The sequence below is a fragment of the Silurus aristotelis genome (assembly GCF_946808225.1).
Source record: "Silurus aristotelis genome assembly, chromosome: 5".
Taxonomy (NCBI): domain Eukaryota; kingdom Metazoa; phylum Chordata; class Actinopteri; order Siluriformes; family Siluridae; genus Silurus; species Silurus aristotelis.
In genome coordinates, this window is record NC_139578.1 from 14,634,163 (window position 1) to 14,658,908 (window position 24,746).

Here is a 24,746-nt window from a genome sequence, read left to right on the forward strand (position 1 = left end):
TGTTGCTTAAAAATTAACTGTTTCATGTTTGAAGGCATTTGTTTGGCATGATTTATTTTTTTAATATTTAATGCTCTATTAATATATTGATTTATTTTTACAACACATTTTAGACAATGCAATTCTGTGTTAGAGGAAAGTAAATCAGTTGTTTCTTGCACAGGATTTAGGAAATTGTAAAACAAAAAAAAAACATCCGAACACAAACTCCTGAAGAATCCGCTGACAGCAAACTTATTATTGTCTTTGAAATAAATAGGTTTTATTTTCTCAAAGAATACACTTTTACTTTTGATACTTGAGAATGGTGAAACCATTGTGAAATTAATCCACTTGAATTATATTCTGCATTACCACAAAAAAATCCAACATAAAATAATATAATATGATGAAACTCGCCATTAAAGTATTATTAAAATAAGATGCAATCCCCAACATTTACTCTGGTGATGTTATGTATGTGTAACTAACAGAAAAATGCAATGCAATAATAACACACTTTAGAAGAGGTTGACAATATTTATTTCTCTCCATAGACACCTCTGTTACAATGAAGCATTAAAACATACACTTTATTCGAGTGTATCATTTTGATTTAGGCTGCAACATTAGCATTCATTTTACTTATGATAACAGTCCTTCTCAGGTCAGAGTTCAGTGAGGTCATCATTGAAGTACAAACATATGGAAGGAATAAAGAAGTCACGATCCAGCAAACAATAATCCAGTTCCTCATCTTCATCAGGAATCCCGTTTTCACTTAAGGTTTTACTCATGTCCAGATTGACACCGTTGTGCTTCCAGGTGTAGCTCGCTGCATGAGAGTTGTAATTCAGGTAACGGTGCAAAATCTCATTGAGTGTTTCCTCAGAGCATACCTGGCCAGAAATAAAAGGGTTATCAGGTGGCAATCATGTTCCTGATTTTATAGACAACACGATTTTCAACACAAGATAAAAATACATTGGCAAAAATTCCTTTACAAAGGTCAAACAGAGCTTCCTGGATTTAACAAAAGAGAGTTATTGTTATTTTGATCCAAATGTGGTGCATAGCCATGTGGTACTGGAGATTTTGTTTCGAGGGTGTTTGGGTATAGATGATGTAGAGAGCATAAAAGCAAGGCAATAGGAATGAGCCTGTATGGCTTTGGACCAAGCAGAATAGCCTGAGATAAAAAGCATTTGGCAGGAGCATGCTCGGCCACCCTGCAGTCAGTGATTGCAAAATTAAACCATGAACCTAAGCCTGGACCACTTGCACATCCAGTGGCATAACAGCAGTGAATTTCTCTTTGTGAAACAAAAGAGGAATTAGATGCAGAAAGAAAAGTGAGGGTAAAATGAACTAAGTCAAAAGTAGTATTGGGTATGGGGGGGGGGGGATGCAGAGTGGGAAAAATCTAAAAATAAATCAATCCTGCCCTCTTTTCAGCTTAATACAGAACAGTGCAACTAAACCACTTGACAAAAGAAAACCAAGAGCTTCATGAGGCATTTATGCATAAGCAAACACAGCCATTGCTGACTTTTATGCACTGATAGCTCTGAACTAATCAGTGCACCAATGTTTGTATATTATAGATTTGCAACTGCAAAACATTTGCATGAGACCTCATAACTGTGCAATCGGACTTTACCTCCAGCCGCTGTTCCTGGCCAGTGAGGGTGTTGATGATGCGGATCCAGCGAGATTTGGCTGTCAAAATGCCAACTTCATAGCGCACGTCTTTCCACCAAGGCTTCCCAAAATCATTGGCCCAGTCAGTGCGAGGGCACGTAGGGGGCACATGCAAAAAGCGCCCCCTGGGGGTGTAATACTTCACACAGCCAGTTAAATGGTCCACATGGGTGATAATCTGGCAAAACACATTTTAAAGTTCAGACAAATGCAGTTTTCAGATGTCAGTATCAGCAACTAGTAAAATATACATTTTGTAAATATATTTGCTGCAATTGTTAGTCATTTTAGCTAGTCTAATTATTGATCAGATTAATTAAATAGGTTTATTCTAAAGTCCAAGAACCTAAAGAAGAGTATAAATAATAGTGACAAGAATCAAACTGCAGTTTATTTATAATGATGATGTGTGCTGTTAAGATGACATTCAATCGTTTGAATAATTTTCCTATTGGAAACAAAAAAAATTATGGAAACCAGTGATCATATGGTAGGGACGGTATCACAATTTGCAGCCAGGGGCTTAAATAAATTTAATGGACTCCCTCAGTACAAATTTCTTTTGTCAAAACAAATGTGTACAAGAATGCTGCAGTTATTTCATTTTTTATTTTGATTTCTGTATTTTCAAGGGGTAATTAGATTGATCCTTTTTTTCCAAGTTGACATTATATAAAGACAGCCTTTGGGGTTATTGAGTGTTGGCCGAACCCAAATAAAGTGAGTAGTTAGTACACAGACAGACAGACAGACAGACAGACAGACAGACAGACAGACAGACAGACAGACAGACAGATAGATAGATAGATAGATAGATAGATAGATAGATAGATAGATAGATAGATAGATAGATCAAAGACAGAAAAATAGATAGATAGATAGATAGATAGATAGATAGATAGATAGATAGATAGATAGATAGATAGATAGATAGATAGATCAAAGACAGAAAAATAGATAGATAGATAGATAGATAGATAGATAGATAGATAGATAGATAGATAGATAGATAGATAGATAGATAGATAGATAGATCAAAGACAGAAAAATAGATAGATAGATAGATAGATAGATAGATAGATAGATAGATAGATAGATAGATAGATAGATAGATAGATAGATAGATAGATAGATAGATAGATCAAAGACAGAAAAATAGATAGATAGATAGATAGATAGATAGATAGATAGATAGATAGATAGATAGATAGATAGATAGATAGATAGATAGATAGATAGATAGATAAAAGACATATCTATCTATTTGATAGATAGATAGATAGATAGATAGATAGATAGATAGATAGATAGATAGATAGATAGATAGATAGATAGATAGATAGATAGATAGATAGATAGATCAAAGACAGAAAAATAGATAGATAGATAGATAGATAGATAGATAGATAGATAGATAGATAGATAGATAGATAGATAGATAGATAGATAGATAGATAGATAGATAGATCAAAGACAGAAAAATAGATAGATAGATAGATAGATAGATAGATAGATAGATAGATAGATAGATAGATAGATAGATAGATAGATAGATAGATAGATAGATCAAAGACAGAAAAATAGATAGATAGATAGATAGATAGATAGATAGATAGATAGATAGATAGATAGATAGATAGATAGATAGATAGATAGATCAAAGACAGAAAAATAGATAGATAGATAGATAGATAGATAGATAGATAGATAGATAGATAGATAGATAGATAGATAGATAGATAGATAGATCAAAGACAGAAAAATAGATAGATAGATAGATAGATAGATAGATAGATAGATAGATAGATAGATAGATAGATAGATAGATAGATAGATCAAAGACAGAAAAATAGATAGATAGATAGATAGATAGATAGATAGATAGATAGATAGATAGATAGATAGATAGATAGATAGATAGATAGATCAAAGACAGAAAAATAGATAGATAGATAGATAGATAGATAGATAGATAGATAGATAGATAGATAGATAGATAGATAGATAGATAGATAGATAGATAGATAGATAGATAGATAGATCAAAGACAGAAAAATAGATAGATAGATAGATAGATAGATAGATAGATAGATAGATAGATAGATAGATAGATAGATAGATAGATAGATAGATAGATAGATCAAAGACAGAAAAATAGATAGATAGATAGATAGATAGATAGATAGATAGATAGATAGATAGATAGATAGATAGATAGATAGATAGATAGATAGATAGATAGATAGATCAAAGACAGAAAAATAGATAGATAGATAGATAGATAGATAGATAGATAGATAGATAGATAGATAGATAGATACATAGATAGATAGATAGATAGATAGATAGATAGATAGATAGATAGATAGATAGATAGATAGATAGATAGATAGATAGATCAAAGACAGAAAAATAGATAGATAGATAGATAGATAGATAGATAGATAGATAGATAGATAGATAGATAGATAGATAGATAGATAGATAGATAGATAGATAGATAGATAGATAGATCAAAGACAGAAAAATAGATAGATAGATAGATAGATAGATAGATAGATAGATAGATAGATAGATAGATAGATAGATAGATAGATAGATAGATAGATAGATAGATCAAAGACAGAAAAATAGATAGATAGATAGATAGATAGATAGATAGATAGATAGATAGATAGATAGATAGATAGATAGATAGATAGATCAAAGACAGAAAAATAGATAGATAGATAGATAGATAGATAGATAGATAGATAGATAGATAGATAGATAGATAGATAGATAGATAGATAGATAGATAGATAGATCAAAGACAGAAAAATAGATAGATAGATAGATAGATAGATAGATAGATAGATAGATAGATAGATAGATAGATAGATAGATAGATAGATAGATAGATAGATAGATAGATCAAAGACAGAAAAATAGATAGATAGATAGATAGATAGATAGATAGATAGATAGATAGATAGATAGATAGATAGATAGATAGATAGATAGATAGATAGATCAAAGACAGAAAAATAGATAGATAGATAGATAGATAGATAGATAGATAGATAGATAGATAGATAGATAGATAGATAGATAGATAGATAAAAGACATATCTATCTATTTGATAGATAGATAGATAGATAGATAGATAGATAGATAGATAGATAGATAGATAGATAGATAGATAGATAGATAGATAGATAGATCAAAGACAGAAAAATAGATAGATAGATAGATAGATAGATAGATAGATAGATAGATAGATAGATAGATAGATAGATAGATAGATAGATAGATAGATAGATAGATCAAAGACAGAAAAATAGATAGATAGATAGATAGATAGATAGATAGATAGATAGATAGATAGATAGATAGATAGATAGATAGATAGATAGATAGATAGATAGATAGATCAAAGACAGAAAAATAGATAGATAGATAGATAGATAGATAGATAGATAGATAGATAGATAGATAGATAGATAGATAGATAGATAGATAGATAGATAGATAGATAGATAGATAGATAGATAGATAGATCAAAGACAGAAAAATAGATAGATAGATAGATAGATAGATAGATAGATAGATAGATAGATAGATAGATAGATAGATAGATAGATAGATAGATAGATAGATAGATAGATCAAAGACAGAAAAATAGATAGATAGATAGATAGATAGATAGATAGATAGATAGATAGATAGATAGATAGATAGATAGATAGATAGATAGATAGATCAAAGACAGAAAAATAGATAGATAGATAGATAGATAGATAGATAGATAGATAGATAGATAGATAGATAGATAGATAGATAGATAGATAGATAGATAGATAGATAGATCAAAGACAGAAAAATAGATAGATAGATAGATAGATAGATAGATAGATAGATAGATAGATAGATAGATAGATAGATAGATAGATAGATAGATAGATAGATAGATAGATAGATAGATAGATCAAAGACAGAAAAATAGATAGATAGATAGATAGATAGATAGATAGATAGATAGATAGATAGATAGATAGATAGATAGATAGATAGATCAAAGACAGAAAAATAGATAGATAGATAGATAGATAGATAGATAGATAGATAGATAGATAGATAGATAGATAGATAGATAGATAGATAGATAGATAGATAGATAAAAGACATATCTATCTATTTGATAGATAGATAGATAGATAGATAGATAGATAGATAGATAGATAGATAGATAGATAGATAGATAGATAGATAGATAGATAGATAGATAGATAGATCAAAGACAGAAAAATAGATAGATAGATAGATAGATAGATAGATAGATAGATAGATAGATAGATAGATAGATAGATAGATAGATAGATAGATAGATAGATAGATAGATAGATCAAAGACAGAAAAATAGATAGATAGATAGATAGATAGATAGATAGATAGATAGATAGATAGATAGATAGATAGATAGATAGATAGATAGATAGATAGATAGATAGATAGATCAAAGACAGAAAAATAGATAGATAGATAGATAGATAGATAGATAGATAGATAGATAGATAGATCAAAGACAGAAAAATAGATAGATAGATAGATAGATAGATAGATAGATAGATAGATAGATAGATAGATAGATAGATAGATAGATAGATAGATAGATAGATAGATAGATAGATAGATAGATAAAAGACATATCTATCTATTTGATAGATAGATAGATAGATAGATAGATAGATAGATAGATAGATAGATAGATAGATAGATAGATAGATAGATAGATAGATAGATAGATCAAAGACAGAAAAATAGATAGATAGATAGATAGATAGATAGATAGATAGATAGATAGATAGATAGATAGATAGATAGATAGATAGATAGATAGATAGATAGATCAAAGACAGAAAAATAGATAGATAGATAGATAGATAGATAGATAGATAGATAGATAGATAGATAGATAGATAGATAGATAGATAGATAGATCAAAGACAGAAAAATAGATAGATAGATAGATAGATAGATAGATAGATAGATAGATAGATAGATAGATAGATAGATAGATAGATAGATCAAAGACAGAAAAATAGATAGATAGATAGATAGATAGATAGATAGATAGATAGATAGATAGATAGATAGATAGATAGATAGATAGATAGATAGATAGATAGATAGATAGATAGATCAAAGACAGAAAAATAGATAGATAGATAGATAGATAGATAGATAGATAGATAGATAGATAGATAGATAGATAGATAGATAGATAGATAGATAGATAGATAGATAGATAGATAGATCAAAGACAGAAAAATAGATAGATAGATAGATAGATAGATAGATAGATAGATAGATAGATAGATAGATAGATAGATAGATAGATAGATAGATAGATAGATAGATAGATAGATCAAAGACAGAAAAATAGATAGATAGATAGATAGATAGATAGATAGATAGATAGATAGATAGATAGATAGATAGATAGATAGATAGATAGATAGATAGATAGATCAAAGACAGAAAAATAGATAGATAGATAGATAGATAGATAGATAGATAGATAGATAGATAGATAGATAGATAGATAGATAGATAGATCAAAGACAGAAAAATAGATAGATAGATAGATAGATAGATAGATAGATAGATAGATAGATAGATAGATAGATAGATAGATAGATAGATAGATCAAAGACAGAAAAATAGATAGATAGATAGATAGATAGATAGATAGATAGATAGATAGATAGATAGATAGATAGATAGATAGATAGATAGATAGATAGATAGATAGATAGATAGATAGATCAAAGACAGAAAAATAGATAGATAGATAGATAGATAGATAGATAGATAGATAGATAGATAGATAGATAGATAGATAGATAGATAGATAGATAGATCAAAGACAGAAAAATAGATAGATAGATAGATAGATAGATAGATAGATAGATAGATAGATAGATAGATAGATAGATAGATAGATAGATAGATAGATAGATAGATAGATAGAAAGATCAAAGACAGAAAAATAGATAGATAGATAGATAGATAGATAGATAGATAGATAGATAGATAGATAGATAGATAGATAGATAGATAGATAGATAGATAGATAGATAGATAGATAGATCAAAGACAGAAAAATAGATAGATAGATAGATAGATAGATAGATAGATAGATAGATAGATAGATAGATAGATAGATAGATAGATAGATAGATAGATAGATCAAAGACAGAAAAATAGATAGATAGATAGATAGATAAATAGATAGATAGATAGATAGATAGATAGATAGATAGATAGATAGATAGATAGATAGATAGATAGATAGATAGATAGATAGATAGATAGATCAAAGACAGAAAAATAGATAGATAGATAGATAGATAGATAGATAGATAGATAGATAGATAGATAGATAGATAGATAGATAGATAGATAGATAGATAGATAGATAGATAGATAGATAGATAGATAGATAGATCAAAGACAGAAAAATAGATAGATAGATAGATAGATAGATAGATAGATAGATAGATAGATAGATAGATAGATAGATAGATAGATAGATAGATAGATAAAAGACATATCTATCTATTTGATAGATAGATAGATAGATAGATAGATAGATAGATAGATAGATAGATAGATAGATAGATAGATAGATAGATAGATAGATAGATAGATAGATAGATAGATAGATCAAAGACAGAAAAATAGATAGATAGATAGATAGATAGAGAGATAGATAGATAGATAGATAGATAGATAGATAGATAGATAGATAGATAGATAGATAGATCAAAGACAGAAAAATAGATAGATAGATAGATAGATAGATAGATAGATAGATAGATAGATAGATAGATAGATAGATAGATAGATAGATAGATAGATAGATAGATAGATAGATCAAAGACAGAAAAATAGATAGATAGATAGATAGATAGATAGATAGATAGATAGATAGATAGATAGATAGATAGATAGATAGATAGATAGATAGATAGATAGATAGATCAAAGACAGAAAAATAGATAGATAGATAGATAGATAGATAGATAGATAGATAGATAGATAGATAGATAGATAGATAGATAGATAGATAGATAGATAGATAGATAGATAGATAGATAGATAGATAGATCAAAGACAGAAAAATAGATAGATAGATAGATAGATAGATAGATAGATAGATAGATAGATAGATAGATAGATAGATAGATAGATAGATAGATAGATCAAAGACAGAAAAATAGATAGATAGATAGATAGATAGATAGATAGATAGATAGATAGATAGATAGATAGATAGATAGATAGATAGATAGATAGATAGATAGATAGATAGATAGATAGATCAAAGACAGAAAAATAGATAGATAGATAGATAGATAGATAGATAGATAGATAGATAGATAGATAGATAGATAGATAGATAGATAGATAGATAGATAGATAGATCAAAGACAGAAAAATAGATAGATAGATAGATAGATAGATAGATAGATAGATAGATAGATAGATAGATAGATAGATAGATAGATAGATAGATAGATAGATAGATCAAAGACAGAAAAATAGATAGATAGATAGATAGATAGATAGATAGATAGATAGATAGATAGATAGATAGATAGATAGATAGATAGATAGATAGATAGATAGATAAAAGACATATCTATCTATTTGATAGATAGATAGATAGATAGATAGATAGATAGATAGATAGATAGATAGATAGATAGATAGATAGATAGATAGATAGATAGATAGATAGATAGATAGATAGATCAAAGACAGAAAAATAGATAGATAGATAGATAGATAGATAGATAGATAGATAGATAGATAGATAGATAGATAGATAGATAGATAGATAGATAGATAGATAGATCAAAGACAGAAAAATAGATAGATAGATAGATAGATAGATAGATAGATAGATAGATAGATAGATAGATAGATAGATCAAAGACAGAAAAATAGATAGATAGATAGATAGATAGATAGATAGATAGATAGATAGATAGATAGATAGATAGATAGATAGATAGATAGATAGATAGATCAAAGACAGAAAAATAGATAGATAGATAGATAGATAGATAGATAGATAGATAGATAGATAGATAGATAGATAGATAGATAGATAGATACTAACTAAAAATTGTTTACTTCATATTGAAGGCTTAGTGTTCTTACAATATCACTTACATCTTTCGTTTTTGGGTCAAACCAGTGACTGATGTCCTTGCCTGCACTTTCAATAATCGGTTTAAAGAGTACATCGCCTAAAAGATAAACACAGGTATGAGGTTAACTAGGGACATTACCATGCACTTAGGTGTGATCAGATAGAGCTGCCACAAATGATGCTCCGCGGAAAATCTAAAAATACCTGAGCGACAGCCAGCCCATGTTACTGCTGCTTTTAAAGGCTGTTGTTATTGATGTTCAATTTCAAACTCGGGATTCCGATTATGGATCAGATATGTATGATTGGTAGCCATAGTTCATTGAAGACTAGAAAGCGTGCAATCGATCGCTATGCAAAAGCAGCGCGTGCTCGCGACTCTTTAGCTCCTCCCACGGCACGCGCTTCAAGAGCTCGAAGCTACATCTTTCTCTTATAAATCTGATTAAAATAAAGATGCAACACTACTCTATAGCTACTCGGGATTAATATAAAATTTGACGATATTGTGTGTTATGCCTATTTTAGATAAAGTCAATGATTTTCGTTTTAGTCTCTTACCTTCGTGTTTCTCAATCAAAGGTGTCAGGTTGTACACTTTACCCAAATACGACACCCACAGGTCTCCTACTGTATTGTGCACGGACACTTCATGCGGTGTAAAATACTTTGAACGCGGCATTGTAGCAAGTTTGGTCAAGCAACATTAACGCTAAATATTAGGACACACTTCACTAAGAGAGCTAAGTTACATTAGCTTTTGGCTAACACCGCCTCCACTGTTTGTCACAGTGGTTGCTGTGACAACGCGTCAAACGGCGCGCGCGCACACACACACGCTACCTTCCTCTATTGAAATTTACAAAGCAGGAAGATAGTAAAGCAACCGTTCAAACCAAAAACTGTTGTTAAAAAATACCTCTTTATCCAAATGTTTGGTGCTTAAAGTTTGCACCATACTGCAGCTACATGCAGCATTTTATTCTTGATTCTTCTCCCACTTGCCTTCTTTGATATTCAGTGTGGAGCTCTTCCCAGTCTAAAGCTACTTATTAGAACCTATTGACTTCTTTACTTTCTATCAACAAAACAGGTCTAGGTTTATATTGTATAGTGAAAATTTTATTTTAAATACAATTTATTGTGTTGTGTTATTTTATATTTGTTAATACAATTTATTTAATATAAAGTGCAATTGATTGTTGTACTCTATAAACCATATAAACAACTTTCATTATGTTTGGTAGCGATTTGATCCACTACAACAAAATATGTTTTGAAAATCATAAACCCCTGATGTTCTTCTGAATCCATTACTATGTTACTGGATCCAATTGCAACCACCCATTGATAATTAATATAATACCTGGAAATTAGTGTTTGTTGTTTGCACATAGAAGTCGATATGCCTTACGGTGTCACTGAATTGATTCTCTAACAGAGACTGTTGGAGATGGGGCCTTTGAATGATTATTAAAACTCAAGTATTTACCAAGCATTGTTTGCCCCACCATGAAATCCAAAGGATATATTGTCAGACATGTAAGCATTGAGCATTGAGATCGGTACTTAGTGATTTTCCAGGCAGTTCTATTTTTTTGTGGCTGTAGAAGTTACATCCAGGTCTCAGTTTTCATTTTATGCACCTGGATTAATTATCTCGGACTGAGATACAATATTATGGAAAAAGGTGTGCTTTGGTATTCCATTTCAATTTGTCAAACATTACATAACTAGTTGTGTATCAATATGCTGCAAATGTACCTAGATAGATAAGGCAGCATTTTAGTGACAGGAACTCTTCAGCACTAGATACTTCTTGCATCTCACTGTGTGTCACTTTTTTGTGTAACTCTGGGTGTAAGAGACAACACGTAGCACAGGTATCTTAATCAGAACATTCCCTGTTATTTTTAAATAGTCCATCCCAAAAGTTGCTTCAAATAAGTTCTTTCTAAGAAAGCAAAAAAACAATAAAACAACTATAAATAGCAAAAAAAGAAAAGAAAAACCCAGGGGAATCTGCAAGTTTATATAAAGCTTTGATTGGAAAAAAGTAGTCAAACAGATAAAACATTTCAAATGCTTACAAATGTCTTAATTTATGTCTGACTGTCTACCCTAATTTGTGCCAGAAATAAAGAATGGGCTGAAAGTTATATATTAAATTATTTCGGGGAACTTAAAAAACGACAGAAAAAAGTTAGGCACATATGCAAAGTCTTAAGGTGACACAAAGTAATTCGGTTTACCAGTAGTTCTGAGAGTATTTTGTGTATGATAAGACACTTTGTTCAAAATATGTCCTGGTACTCATGATCTTAAAAGCTATGATCTTGTCTTGAACTGACTGCACAAACTAAACCTGCAGGCTCTCTGTTCATTCAATAGCCATTGTGGTCTAATGTACTGAGTGACATCTGATATGTTCACCTGAAATTTTCTAAACAAAAGAAACAAATGTCAGCCAATCAACTCATGAAAAACCACACATAAGGACAAAAAGAGTAATCACAATACTCAGAATAACATTTCCTTTCCTGCAAACTATACCGATCAAATAAATGCACAAAATATGCAATACTGATTTAAAGTAATAAAGTCTGGAGTGCTGGGACTGAACCTAAAAACATTCATGCTGCGTCCCACTTCGCAGACTAACCATCCTAAATAGTATCCGTGATTAGGGTGTCCCAAATTGTAGGAAACCGTACACAATATTTTGTTAATTTTGCCTACGATATCTTGTACGAGGAAGGAGGAGTTTTAGTGACAATTTGCTTCCCTGACTTCAAACTGCAAACATGGCAGATGAGTGTGGTTGTGAAGGTTGGTGAAGATCCTTCAGCATTTAAATCGAAGGAAAGCTGAAATGCAACAAGGAATTTTTTTCTTTCTTTTTACAGTAACAGTGTTTGTAACTAGGCAACAATATTCTCTTTAGTTTCGTGACATGTTCATATATCCCAAACTATTTTACTACACACTCCGGAGCATGTACTTTTTCTTAAAAAAAAAAAAAAAAAAAAAAAAAATTAGTACATGCTTTTAATGCATAGTATAAGTAGATGAATTGGGACCGATTGGGCATCAGTGTCACAGATACATACTTCTAATCAGAACCTGCTAATGTGAACTACTCAGTTGGAGAAAAATGGGAGGACAGAGGACTTTTGCATGACAAAGGGAGAAGGGACATCCCTGTAGCAAGAAGAGCAAATGCCATAGGGACAGTCAGCTGATAAAGCTGAAATAGTATAGCTTTGAAAAATACTAAACAAGACTTCATTCATCACAGCTGTTGACCACATGGAGTCGAGCAATCAATGTTTCAATCACCAAAAAAAAAAAAAATATTTGATTCCTTAAGAAATCCAACAGTTGGCATATTTAAGTCTGCATTGGCACTCAACTACCCGTGTGAAAAGAGCCAACAGAAGAGTCATCTGAAGAATATGTGGATGTGCTTCTTAACTTCCCTTGTGGGATTTTAAATAAGTCCAGTCCACTGTCCATAATGATCACATCCACATTATTCAATGGCATAGCCATATTAGTTGTAGTGAAACTTGAAGTGGAAATTTCCACCCGACTCAAAGGGATTGAAGCCAAAGGGCCAGCCGCCGCCTCCTCCTCCTCCCTGCTGGTTCTCAGGGTCCAAGGGGTCTTCTCCTGAATCGAATTTCTGACGCATCTCTGTACAACACATAAAGTAGGATTTCAGAAACAGTATGATGGCTAGAGATTCCATGTCTATTACACTAGACTGATCTGAATTGTTTGGCCATTACTTAAGCTGCATATAATTATATGTACCTGGATCTGTCAGAACCTCCTTAGCTGAGGCAATGTCGATAAACCTCTTCTCAGCCTTCTTCTTTTCCTCTTCAGACTGGAAGTTGTCCGGATGCCACTGCTGTGCCAGCTTTCTATATGCTTTAATGATTTCCTGTTTGCTAGCAGACCTGAGGAGAGCACATGACAAACAAGAATTTTGTTACTTACATCAAACAAGCAACACGCAGCACAATCTTAAATTTTAGGTGGATAAAAACAAGTTTGTTTTCTTGGAAACAGTACATTAATAAAGCAATGGATCTGCGGATTCTAAAACTCTATAGTACGATTAAATGCAGTTATAAGCATGGTCGTTGTTGAACCCATACCGGCTCACTCCCAAGATTTTGTAGTAGTCCCTTTTACGTGAAAGCTTCAAGAGTTTCTGTGCACGTTCCAGACCCTCACGGATCTCCTGATTCTCCTGGTCAAACTCCCGTGCCTCCTGATAATCCTCCACACCTTAGGAAAAAAGAAAGACAGATTAGAAAATAGTGCAACAGACAGACAAAACAGAAAATAGAAGAAAAATAAAGTATATCATGCAATGCAGTGTATATTATTATTTGTATCATTAATACTAATGAAACATGAATAACATGTTTCATACATATGTACAAAAAAAATCAACCTTTTTCATAGTCTTGTAACAGAATGTAGGCTTCGGCTCTGTCTCGGAGGATGTGGATATTTTGAGGGTCTCTCTGGTGGGCCTCTGAACACATGTCTACTGCCTCCTCTGCCTGCTTATTCTACATTTTTCACAGAGAGAAAAATAAAAGAAATACCAAGAATGTGAGACCCTTACATTTATAATAATTTACATTTCTATAATTCACCCAGACTGCCAAAACATTACAGACCTTCACCAGACAGAAGCAGATCCTCTCCTTTGCTTTGCTAGAGTAGAGAGGAACATTTGGTTCTGTCCTCATTACAGACTCATACTTCTCTATTGCTTCTTGATATCTGTTAGACAAAAAGAAGTAAGAACCACTTAGTACATATAAAAATATATAAGAATTGTAACTTAAAATAAATAATGTAGTGCCGTGGTCATGAGTTCATGAATATCTGGTAAACTTCTGTTATATTATTATGATGCTAGACACACACACACACACACACACACACACACACACACACACACACACACACACACACACACACACACACACAGAGTATTATAAGGGGTTTGTTTACACAGCAAGTGTGGAATTACAAAATAGACTGATTTGTTTAAACTGTAGTTGTTTGAAGCCTGGAGACTGGCAAAAGCTTGTTCACTTGATACTAATGAGGTGATTTCACCAGGGATTGGGCTTTCTGTTGTTCTGAAGGTATTGTTCCATGTATTTAGACTAGGAAAATGATATAGACAAAATAAAAATGTGCCTAATGTTAACGGAGCAACCCACTTATGCTTACCGCTGTTCTGAGATCAGTTCCTCAGCAGAGTCCAGCTGTTTACTAAGCTTCTTCACTTGCTTATAGTGGCTAAAACACTCTTTATCATCTTGATCCAGCTTCAGACACTCCCGGATCTCACTAATCTCCAGAAAAAGAGAAAGGCAGGGAAAAGATTAAATCTATAAAAAATATTAACAGGAATTAACAGCACAACAATAGCCCCCACATACTTTACATATTCAATGGAACAGCCAGTGAGGCATATAACACACACCTTGTTTAAGAACAGAATTTTTAGTTTATTTTTAGTTTCTTTTCACTAGTCATGCTGAAAGGTGTGTACCTGAGTGACTCATGGTGTTCTCCCAGGTCGTACAGCAAACGGCTGAGTTTCAGAAAAGCTGCTCGGTTATCCGTTCTGAGCCGTGCTGCAGGCGTCAGGTCTAATATGGCTTTTCTCGGCTCCCCAATGCGGATGTAGCATTCTGCTCTTAGTTCCCGAGATACTGGATCCCAAGGTGAGAGCTTAACAAAAAAAAAAAAAGACAGATAAAGACAGATTTAAAAAAAAAAAAAAAAAAAAAAAAAAAGACATAACCTCTGCTAACATGAACAGATCAATTGATGGATCCTTCCATATGTTCCCCTTTGAAATACTCACCTCTATGACACGCTCCAGCACCTGAATAGTGGTTGAGTAATCACCACGGTGATGGGCCTTATGTGCCTCCTCCTGGAGCTGCTCCAGCTCCTCAACTCTTCTGAGCTGACTATGGGCCTCCTCTGTGTCTGGGGAGCGCAGCAACTGGAGATAAAAAGAAAAGTCAAAACTTCTAGAACACGTATGAAGAAAGCATTTAAGGGGTCATAATACTTGTTTAGCAATTGTATGGTACGGCCTAAAGTATTTGATGATAGTATCTGATTGAGAGCTACAACACTACAACAGCATCTTAAAGCCATAGATGTGTCTGTATGTGGATCTGTATTAGAAATAAGGATGGTTAATCATTCTGTATCTCACCACTGCCTGAAAATCATCTCTGGCTTCCTGAGTGTTCCCCTGCTTCAGGAGAATATTTCCTCGCTGTATCCGAGCCTGAATACAGCCAAACCCACAAAATATATATTTTTAACATAAGTGCTGAAAACAGCTAAAGTAGATTAAATATCACCTATCACACACCTGTATAAAATACTGTAAACTTTTTTTATTTTCATAATTGTCTCATTATTTCTAACAAGACACCCAACAGACTTACAGCTAGGAAGTCTGGTTTGAGCTGAATGGCTCGTGTCAGATCCGGCAAGGCTGATTTGGACTTCCCCATGGCCAAAAAAACAGCTGCACGTTTGTAGTAAGTAAGGTAATTTTTTGAGTCACCCTCTGCATGCGATTGACAGCATGAATAAGAATAAAAAGAAAGAAACACAGGGATAAACAGAGATTAAGCAGATATAAAACAATTAAAAAAACATTTCAGCATCTATTACTTGTCTATTACAAAAACTATTCACTCTGTATAGTAACGAGATATCTGAAATTAAGATAAACTTTAAACGCTGTACAGTGTCAAAACACTTTATTATTTATATTATTAACCATCTGCTCAGTATCTAGTTAAAGCAAACTGAAAGTGAAAGATTCTATGATAAGCATGAAATGAAACTTAGACATCTGCAACCATTTGGACTCCAAATGATTACTAAACGTATTAAAATATATCAATAAATGGAAGGAATATATTCAAAGCTTTGTGGACACCTGACCATCATCCCCAGATGTGAACCTTACCCGAGCTGTTGTCACAAAGTTGGACGGATACAAATTGTCTAGAGTGTTTTAATGTGCGGTAGAATTACAATTTCCAATTGCAGGGCATAAGAAACTAAAAGCTGTTCCATCAGGACAGAGTGAGCCTCATCATGTCATAGTGTGCCAAGGTTGGATTGGACAAACCTGCATGTTCTGCACAGAGCCCTAACATGCAGAGCCCTACTAAACACTTTTTCTAGGGTTTTTTATTTTATTTACCACACTCCGCATCAGGACCAGAACTCACGTCAACATCTTGTGGTTGAATGACCACAAACCCCCACAGCCACACACATATCTAGAACAGGAGGCTCACAAGCACATAAAGAGGGTGTGATGGTCAGGCGTCCACCATATTGCTTGAGTACACATAAACGTTCCTCACCGACTGCGGAGTGGTAATGGGAGAGCGCCTCAGCTAGTTGCCCTGCAGCCAGAAGCTTGCGGCCCATCTCCAGGTGCTGCTCAATTTCCACAGGTGTGGCACCTAATACACCTGAAACCAAGGCACATTCTGGTGTAATTCTTATTGAGATAGTTTAACCAGCCATAAGACAAAACCATTCATTTCTATTGAAAATATTGAGAAATATCCCCGGAAGTGTAAAGTATATATATTTGCCTATACAAACTATGTAAAACCATTACCAATATTACATAATACAGATACAAAAAGTTGAAAACCTGAACCACAATCAGAATCACATTGCAACATATTCGGGAGGTTAACACACTATCACAAAGGATTAAATAGTGACGGTTACTAATGTTTTGTTGTTTTACGTATCCACCTGTTTTACGCTTTTTTGCTCTGTGTCTTCCTATGGACTACACCAGTATTACTCTTTGCTCGTTTAGATTTTTAAAGAAACAATAACACAAATTACATGGCCCAAGACCCGTCAAAGTGTATTTCTCTAATAAATAACACAATGTCAACACAATAACGACTCTTACCGTCCAGTTGCAGGTCCAGGAGGACACAGAATAGAGATAGTGAAGACAGGAGGCTACTTAACCCTCTCCGGCGCCCCGACTCCATCGTTTTAAAACGTCAACTCTTTAATTACACTTTTTCACAAGCAAAAAACTAAGCCGAAAAAATATTGATGATGTTTTTAAATAAATATCTCGCCAATAACGATCTTTCGAGGTAAACATCAACTTCCCGATATGATGTTTCAAGTGTCCGTCTCACAAATGCTTCCGACTGCCTTATCAAACCACGGAAATACAGTTCCGATTATCTTCTGTTTAGAAACTCCCACTCGGCGTGTAAAAAAACCATACAACTATATAAAAAAAGCCGGCTTGTCATGTCACATCTTACAAAGAGTTTCGTCTGAGAGTCGGCTGTAAAGCGACACACTGTCAACTTAAAGCTTTCGGAACTCCCTTCTAGCTCTTGGGCGTAGAATTCAAATCAGCCTACATGTCAGCGTGGAAGGTGGCTGGCCGGGACTCGAGCACGTCTGTGTTTGCGATGGTGTTTCCCCTCCAACGTGGTCGCGTCCCATTGGCTAAGTTTTTTTAATGTGCGCGTACGACACGCCCATTTCCATATAAGGCAAGCCACCATATCGGTATTCATCCTGGTGAGATGTTTATTCCTGGGTCTAAGCACCTTGCCAAATATATTAACTGATTTTATTTTGCTATCTGAATATAGAGCAACTCTCTCTCTCTCTCTCTCTCTCTCTCTCTCTCTCTCTCTCTCTATATATATATATATATATATATATATATATATATATATATATATATATATATATATATATATCATAACAACCCCACCACTTTATCCAAATAAAAGTACTCTTTGAAATTGTTTTGCATTTATTTCACAACTGTAGCTATAAAACAAGACATAAACACATATTGTAATATGAATTGTTGACCTTCATTCATATGAATGTGTCATGAAATCATACATATTGCGAATAATTTAACAGGATTATTTTCTATATTGTAAATGACCATTCTTTTACAAAATCACATTCAAAACATCAGTATTCCTGTACATTACACATAAATATGAATGTGTAATTAAAAATATTACAAAATCTGTATAAAAGTACTGTAGCATAATTTCAAGGCATTTCTGTATAACAGATTTGTTTGTTTTGTTTTTAAATACATGGGTTTAGTTGCTTCAAGTACAAGCATAAAATTGGCACAGCTTCCAACCATTTGATTCCAACCAACATACAATGTTTTTAAGTAATGTACAAGTGGACATATTTACATATTTGCACTCTAAACAAATTAACATGAACAAACCGAGGTTGTTTATAATTTTTCATACACTGAATTGACCTGTACTGGTCTGGTCGGTTGTTTGATCGTGTATCAGACATATGCATTTTTGTCATAAGTGCTTGAAGCATCTCTTCTTGACGTTGCTCCTGCAGAGTATATGGTTCCCCTGGAGGGTTGATATGCATACGCTCTGAAAAAAACCCAGAAATATACAAATTAGATTTTACAAACAGAAATATGTAAATATAAGTGAATGTGTGTGTGTGTGTGTGTGTGTGTGTGTGTGTGTGTGTGTGTGTGTGTGTGTGTGTGTGTGTGTGTGTGTGAGACAGAGAGGGAGAGAGAGAGAGAGAGAGAGAGAGAGAGAGAGAGAGAGAGAGAGAGGAATTGAGTGAGTGAGTGAGTGAGAGAGAGAGAGAGAGAGAGAGAGAGAGAGAGAGAGAGAGAGAGAGAGAGAGAGAGAGAGAGAGAGAGAGATACTTACGGCTTTTCTTCTGTGTCAGTTTTGCAGGAAAACACAAGACACACTCCAGCACAGATGGCAAGAATCCCAGAGCACCATCCAATGTACAATCCCTCTCCTAACTCATACCTTCAGACAAAAAACATATACAAATATAATACATGTAAAAATAATAGCAAGCCTTGTCAAAATTCCTCTAATTTGTACTAAGCACTTGTGATGCTTGTGATTTTTTTTAAGCATAAGTGATGCTTCACTTAAACAACAACTTCAATAAAAAGCAGAATCCTTTAAATATTTACATGGATTCAAAAAAAGTATTTGTTTAGTATTTGTATTTAAATCAATACTCAACCTGGGATGGGCTTCACAAGCTGGTGTTAAACTTGACATTCCAGGTTATATATAAGTCCATATAAATGTCATTGTATTTAAATGTAACTTTTATTTATTTATTTACATTTTTATGGTTTTAGAATGAAATAAAAGAAACATAATGCGCATAATCTAATACTGTGTGTGTGTGTGTGTGTGTGTGTGTGTGTGTGTGTGTGTGTGTGTGTGTGTGTTGGGGGGGGTGTTTGGGGGGGGTGTAGGGGGTTGCTGTTCCATCCAGGTAGCTCTAGATGGCAGCATCTCCCTATCTACAGAAACCATAACTCACTTTGTTCCTGGGTAAAGTGGATTGAAGAACTCCTGGGTGATGTTGAAAGCATACCAGGACACAGATATCATTGTGCAGAAGCCTTTGGAGTAAACATAATAAAAAAAAAACAGCAAAATTATCTAGAGTTCATTAAACAATGTTCATCACATTCCTTTCTCTTACATTTTTTGTAATATTTACTATATAGACAAATTTACTGGGATACATGCATTTTTCAGCCATATATGTTTTTTTCCGAAAATGTTACCAAAAAGCTTTAGGTGCATAATTTTAAAGGGCATCCTATGGATGCGGCAGCATTTTCCCTACACTTGAGACAGGAGACCCAAACCCAATGGTAATGCACCATGTGCACAAAGCAAGCTCCATGAGCATATGGTATACATGGGTTAGGGTGGAAGATCCTGAATCGCCTGCTATAGAGCTTGAGCTCAACCCTTCTGAGCACCTTTTGGATTATTTGGAATGCTGACTGCACCTACATCCTGCCCCTCATCCTACATCCATACCTGACAACTAATGCCCTTGTAGTTGAATGAGCACAAATCTTTTCAACCACACTCCAAAATCTAGTAAAACGTCTTTCCAGGAGAGTGAAGCTTATTATAACAGCAAATAGGGGACTAAATTTGGAATGAGATGCTCAAAAAAAAGCACACAAATAAACCTTCTGGACAAATATCCACAAACTACTTTGTCTATTTAGTGTATTTCACACAATGTGTAATAACTGCATGTAGGTTTTTTTTACCCTGTAGGATGAAGAAGACACCTCCGATTCCTGCAAGCTTGCCTTTCAGAACCGGCTTGTCCTCAGCTGCTTTGCAGCACTGCATGCCTATAAGTGTGGTGACCAGGGCAAATGAACCGAGAACAACAGAAGCAATCATGAGAGCCCTCGACGCCTGAAGGTAACCTGCATAGACATATGAGTATAGACATTGCATTTTTAAAAAATTGGAAAATTAACATTTTTAATATGGGATCTTAAAAATATCCCTTAATAAAGGGATCTTTCAAATAACCCTTGTATTATGATTTGCCAGATAAACTCAAACATATTAACTTTACTAAACTCATACTCTATAATAAAACATTTGAATTTTGACAAATTATTAACAAATTTATTAACAAATTACAAAACAGAACACAAACTCTGTGACCTTTGCAATCTTTAGTTCAGATATTTAGAAATGTGCAAATATTTAAGACATGTTAAAAATTATCTTTGGAAAAAGCTTTGAAAAAGTACACATTCTTCATTCAACCTGATCTCTTTACAGTGTGTGCAGTAAAGCAGTGTGCCTAATGCATTTACATGTCATTATTTCCGTCATACACTTAATGAATTGAATGAATGAATCAGTTAAAAACAAACAAACAAAAACGATGTCTTAAAAAGTCTGAACACAAGAAACAACATATACAGGACGTGTGTGTGTGTGTGTGTGTGTGTGTGTGTGTGTGTGTGTGTGTGTGTGTGTGTGTGTGTGTGTGTGTGTGTGTGTGTAAATGTGTGTGATTTATTGATATAGGCTAAGTTGTACTAGTTTTATACTTTTATACTCTAGTATATAGTATATAAGTATAGTATATAAATTAAAATAAAAGCTAAAAAATCTTCCAAGAATAAAAAACAAAGTTATTTCTTTCATATGAAAAAAAACAACAACAACAACAACAACAACTACATAAAAACAGACAAAAAACTCTAAGTGGAGGTATGTAGAGTTGCTAGAGGAGAGTTGCTTACCGGAGAGCGCGAGCAGTGAGGGGAACTCACGGCAGTTGTGGACTCCGGTCGAGTCTGAAGCGCAGGACATCCACAGGTTCTCATACAGAGTCGAGGTGGTGATCACGCTTCCGTCCACGGTGGAAGTCTTCCAGTAACGGTTCGGTATGGCGACCCCTACCATAACCCAGCCCAAAAAGCCCAGCAGCAGGGCCACCGCCTCAACAATCGGATCCATTGGTTGTCTTCTGAATGGGCCAGGTGTAATAGGTTCCTCCACAGTCCTGTCTCACTGAACTTCACTTGATCACTGTGTCCCTGTGAACAGGTCCAGTTAAACGGGGAATCCGAGAGGAGCGAGCTCACACCTGTTAGAAAACTATAAGGAAGATGCTGAGCATAAAACGAGCAGATCAATGATTTATGATGTATGACCTCCCCTCTCTCTCTCTCTCTCTCTCTCTCTCTCTCTCTCTTTCTTTTCTCTCTCTCTCTCTCTCTCTCTCTCTCTCTCTCTCTTTTCTCTCTCTCTCTCTCTCTCTCTCTCTCTCTCTCTCTTCTCTCTCTCTCTCTCTCTCTCTCTCTCTTTTCTCTCTCTCTCTCTCGCTCTCTCTCTCTCTCTCTCTCTCTCTCTCTCTCTCTCTCTCTCTCTCTCTCTCTCTCTCTCTTCTCTCTCTCTCTCTCTCTCTCTCTCTCTCTCTCTCTCTCTCTCTCTCTCTCTCTCTCTCTCTCTCTCTCTCTCTCTCGTGCGCTTTCTTCTCTTATAGTTTACACCCTGAAACTCAGCAGCTGTTTATCGACCGACCAGGCAGCACCAAAGTCCAACGTTCCGCCCAGTGTCCTTGATGGCATGCTGGTTTTTTAACTGTGATTAGCTGGGAAACATAAAGCTGTTTTTTTTTTTCAGGGGCATCATTTAGACACACTCCCAAAATAATAGATAGCTACACATTAGGTTACATTTAAAATGTATTTTGTTCCAAAGGACTTCAGGGATTTTTTTTTTTCGTCCAAAACAACTCTTTATTAAGTGCCATTAATGGGATTAAAGCTCACAATCTTCTAATGATAGTTCAGACACTGCTCTTTTTCATCCTTTAGAAGAATCATTCAATTAAAACATCAGTGTAAAAAAATATAGCCAAACCTGTAAGTGACATGCATGTGAAATATATCTAGTCTGAATGTCAAGTCTCCAATAATTATAATTATAATTAATTATAATACATATATTTATAAATAACAAACATATTACATATTATTATATAATAACAAACATAAGTTCTTGATAGGGAAAGCAAGGAAACATAAATACAAGAACAGAAACCCTCAGTGCTGGAAAATAATTACATTTCAGTTTATATCAGAGAAGATATTTTGAGCCACTTTGTTTGCTGTTGTGTGCTAACAATTGCTTTTAATGCTAGCTGTGAGGATCCACTTCCAAAAATCTATTTAACAGGGGCCAGACATCAGCAGGTCTCCAAGTTAAATGGACAACAATGTGTTTTGAGCTGGTGTATTTGTTTTACAAGTTGTTTTGTAGGTTGCTTGTTATTTATGTCACTTGTAAATTTAATGATACATTTTGGGTAGCTTTGGATTAGTGCTTGAAATAAGAATCAGAGACAGAGACTCACAGCCAAGCTCCACAATCTAACAAAGTGTTCAGAGAAGAATAGAGGTTATTATGATAGTAAATGAGGAACAACATCTAGGAAATGGCCTGTGCAAAAAAGCTAATAAAAATGTAATGATCAAGTGCCCAAAAATAATGTGGCTATATATTCTATCACTCCCCCCAATATTTCACCTGCTATAGAGACACAGACACATCACACAATTGTCTTTAAATTTTTTGTTGTTTCTCTATTATTGGGAGAATTTGTTGTGCTTTCCATAGTATGTTGCCAAATCAATATAATAAAATATTATTGTGTAAACCTATGAATATCACCGACTCTGCACTTGAGCAGAGTTACAATGAAGAGATATTATTTAATTTATCATTATCTTAAAGAGAAACATGGTGAAAACATTAACCTGGGTTAGGGTTAGGATTCGGTCTAAAAGACTTAAAGACTAAAAGTGTTATAGGATGCAGGATTTTTTGTGTAGACAAATACATAGTGCTTTTTGTGCTGGTGAATTGATTAACTCGAAAAATTGTCTTTTTATATTAAATGAAAAATTGTTTATAGTCACACACCACCAGTTAGGGCACACTCATCTCCCCTTTGCCTTTAGGTTGTCAATAATTTATTTCTCCTTTGTTCAATTAGCCTTTAAATTCAATATTACGCCAGATATTTGCACTTTGGACGTTATACTTTTCAGCCAGACCAGTAACCTTTTATCATGGTTCCTGCATTAATTACAGCATGAATCATCTTGGACATCTCTATGTTTCTTGCATTCCACTGCAAGTTAAAGAACAACCTAAAAGGTTTTTGAACATTAGGGATTGTGACCCTAGTTGACTTAAAACATTTATTATGGATATTTGGAAAAATGTTTGCACATTTGCAATATGGGCAACTTTTTGGCGAAGATTACATCAGCTATTATGTAGCTTTTGCTACACGTGTATAGGACATGAATACAATCAAACCAGTTAAAAGTTGATATTTAAATATCAATATTAAATATGCTGCTAATGAATTTTCCTTTTCTTTTCC

The 24,746-nt window shown here is 33.6% G+C and overlaps 4 protein-coding genes across 4 annotated transcripts in view; all 4 read right to left on the reverse strand.

The window, feature by feature from the left end:
• The window catches only part of mus81 (MUS81 structure-specific endonuclease subunit), a 121,606-nt gene that overhangs the window by 49,556 nt on the left and 47,304 nt on the right, over nt 1–24,746 (reverse strand). The window lies entirely within an intron of this gene.
• cyb5d1 (cytochrome b5 domain containing 1) lies at nt 546–10,675 on the reverse strand. Its single transcript, XM_083541155.1, has 4 exons — nt 10,446–10,675; nt 9,905–9,981; nt 1,640–1,858; nt 546–878 (listed from the first exon to the last, which is right to left on the reverse strand). Exons 1-4 carry the CDS (start codon nt 10,564–10,566, stop codon nt 648–650), a joined length of 648 nt encoding a protein of 215 aa, XP_083397281.1. The 5' UTR covers nt 10,567–10,675; the 3' UTR covers nt 546–647.
• On the reverse strand, nt 11,771–18,446 carry dnajc3b (DnaJ (Hsp40) homolog, subfamily C, member 3b). Its single transcript, XM_083541150.1, has 12 exons — nt 17,905–18,446; nt 17,333–17,443; nt 16,394–16,518; nt 16,156–16,230; nt 15,793–15,936; nt 15,475–15,656; nt 15,150–15,269; nt 14,585–14,690; nt 14,353–14,473; nt 14,051–14,183; nt 13,701–13,849; nt 11,771–13,580 (listed from the first exon to the last, which is right to left on the reverse strand). The coding sequence occupies exons 1-12, from the start codon at nt 17,987–17,989 to the stop codon at nt 13,438–13,440; spliced, it is 1,494 nt and encodes a 497-aa protein (XP_083397276.1). The 5' UTR covers nt 17,990–18,446; the 3' UTR covers nt 11,771–13,437.
• On the reverse strand, nt 18,766–22,548 carry cldn15a (claudin 15a). Its single transcript, XM_083540879.1, has 5 exons — nt 22,090–22,548; nt 21,088–21,252; nt 20,334–20,415; nt 19,691–19,798; nt 18,766–19,396 (listed from the first exon to the last, which is right to left on the reverse strand). The coding sequence occupies exons 1-5, from the start codon at nt 22,304–22,306 to the stop codon at nt 19,297–19,299; spliced, it is 672 nt and encodes a 223-aa protein (XP_083397005.1). The 5' UTR covers nt 22,307–22,548; the 3' UTR covers nt 18,766–19,296.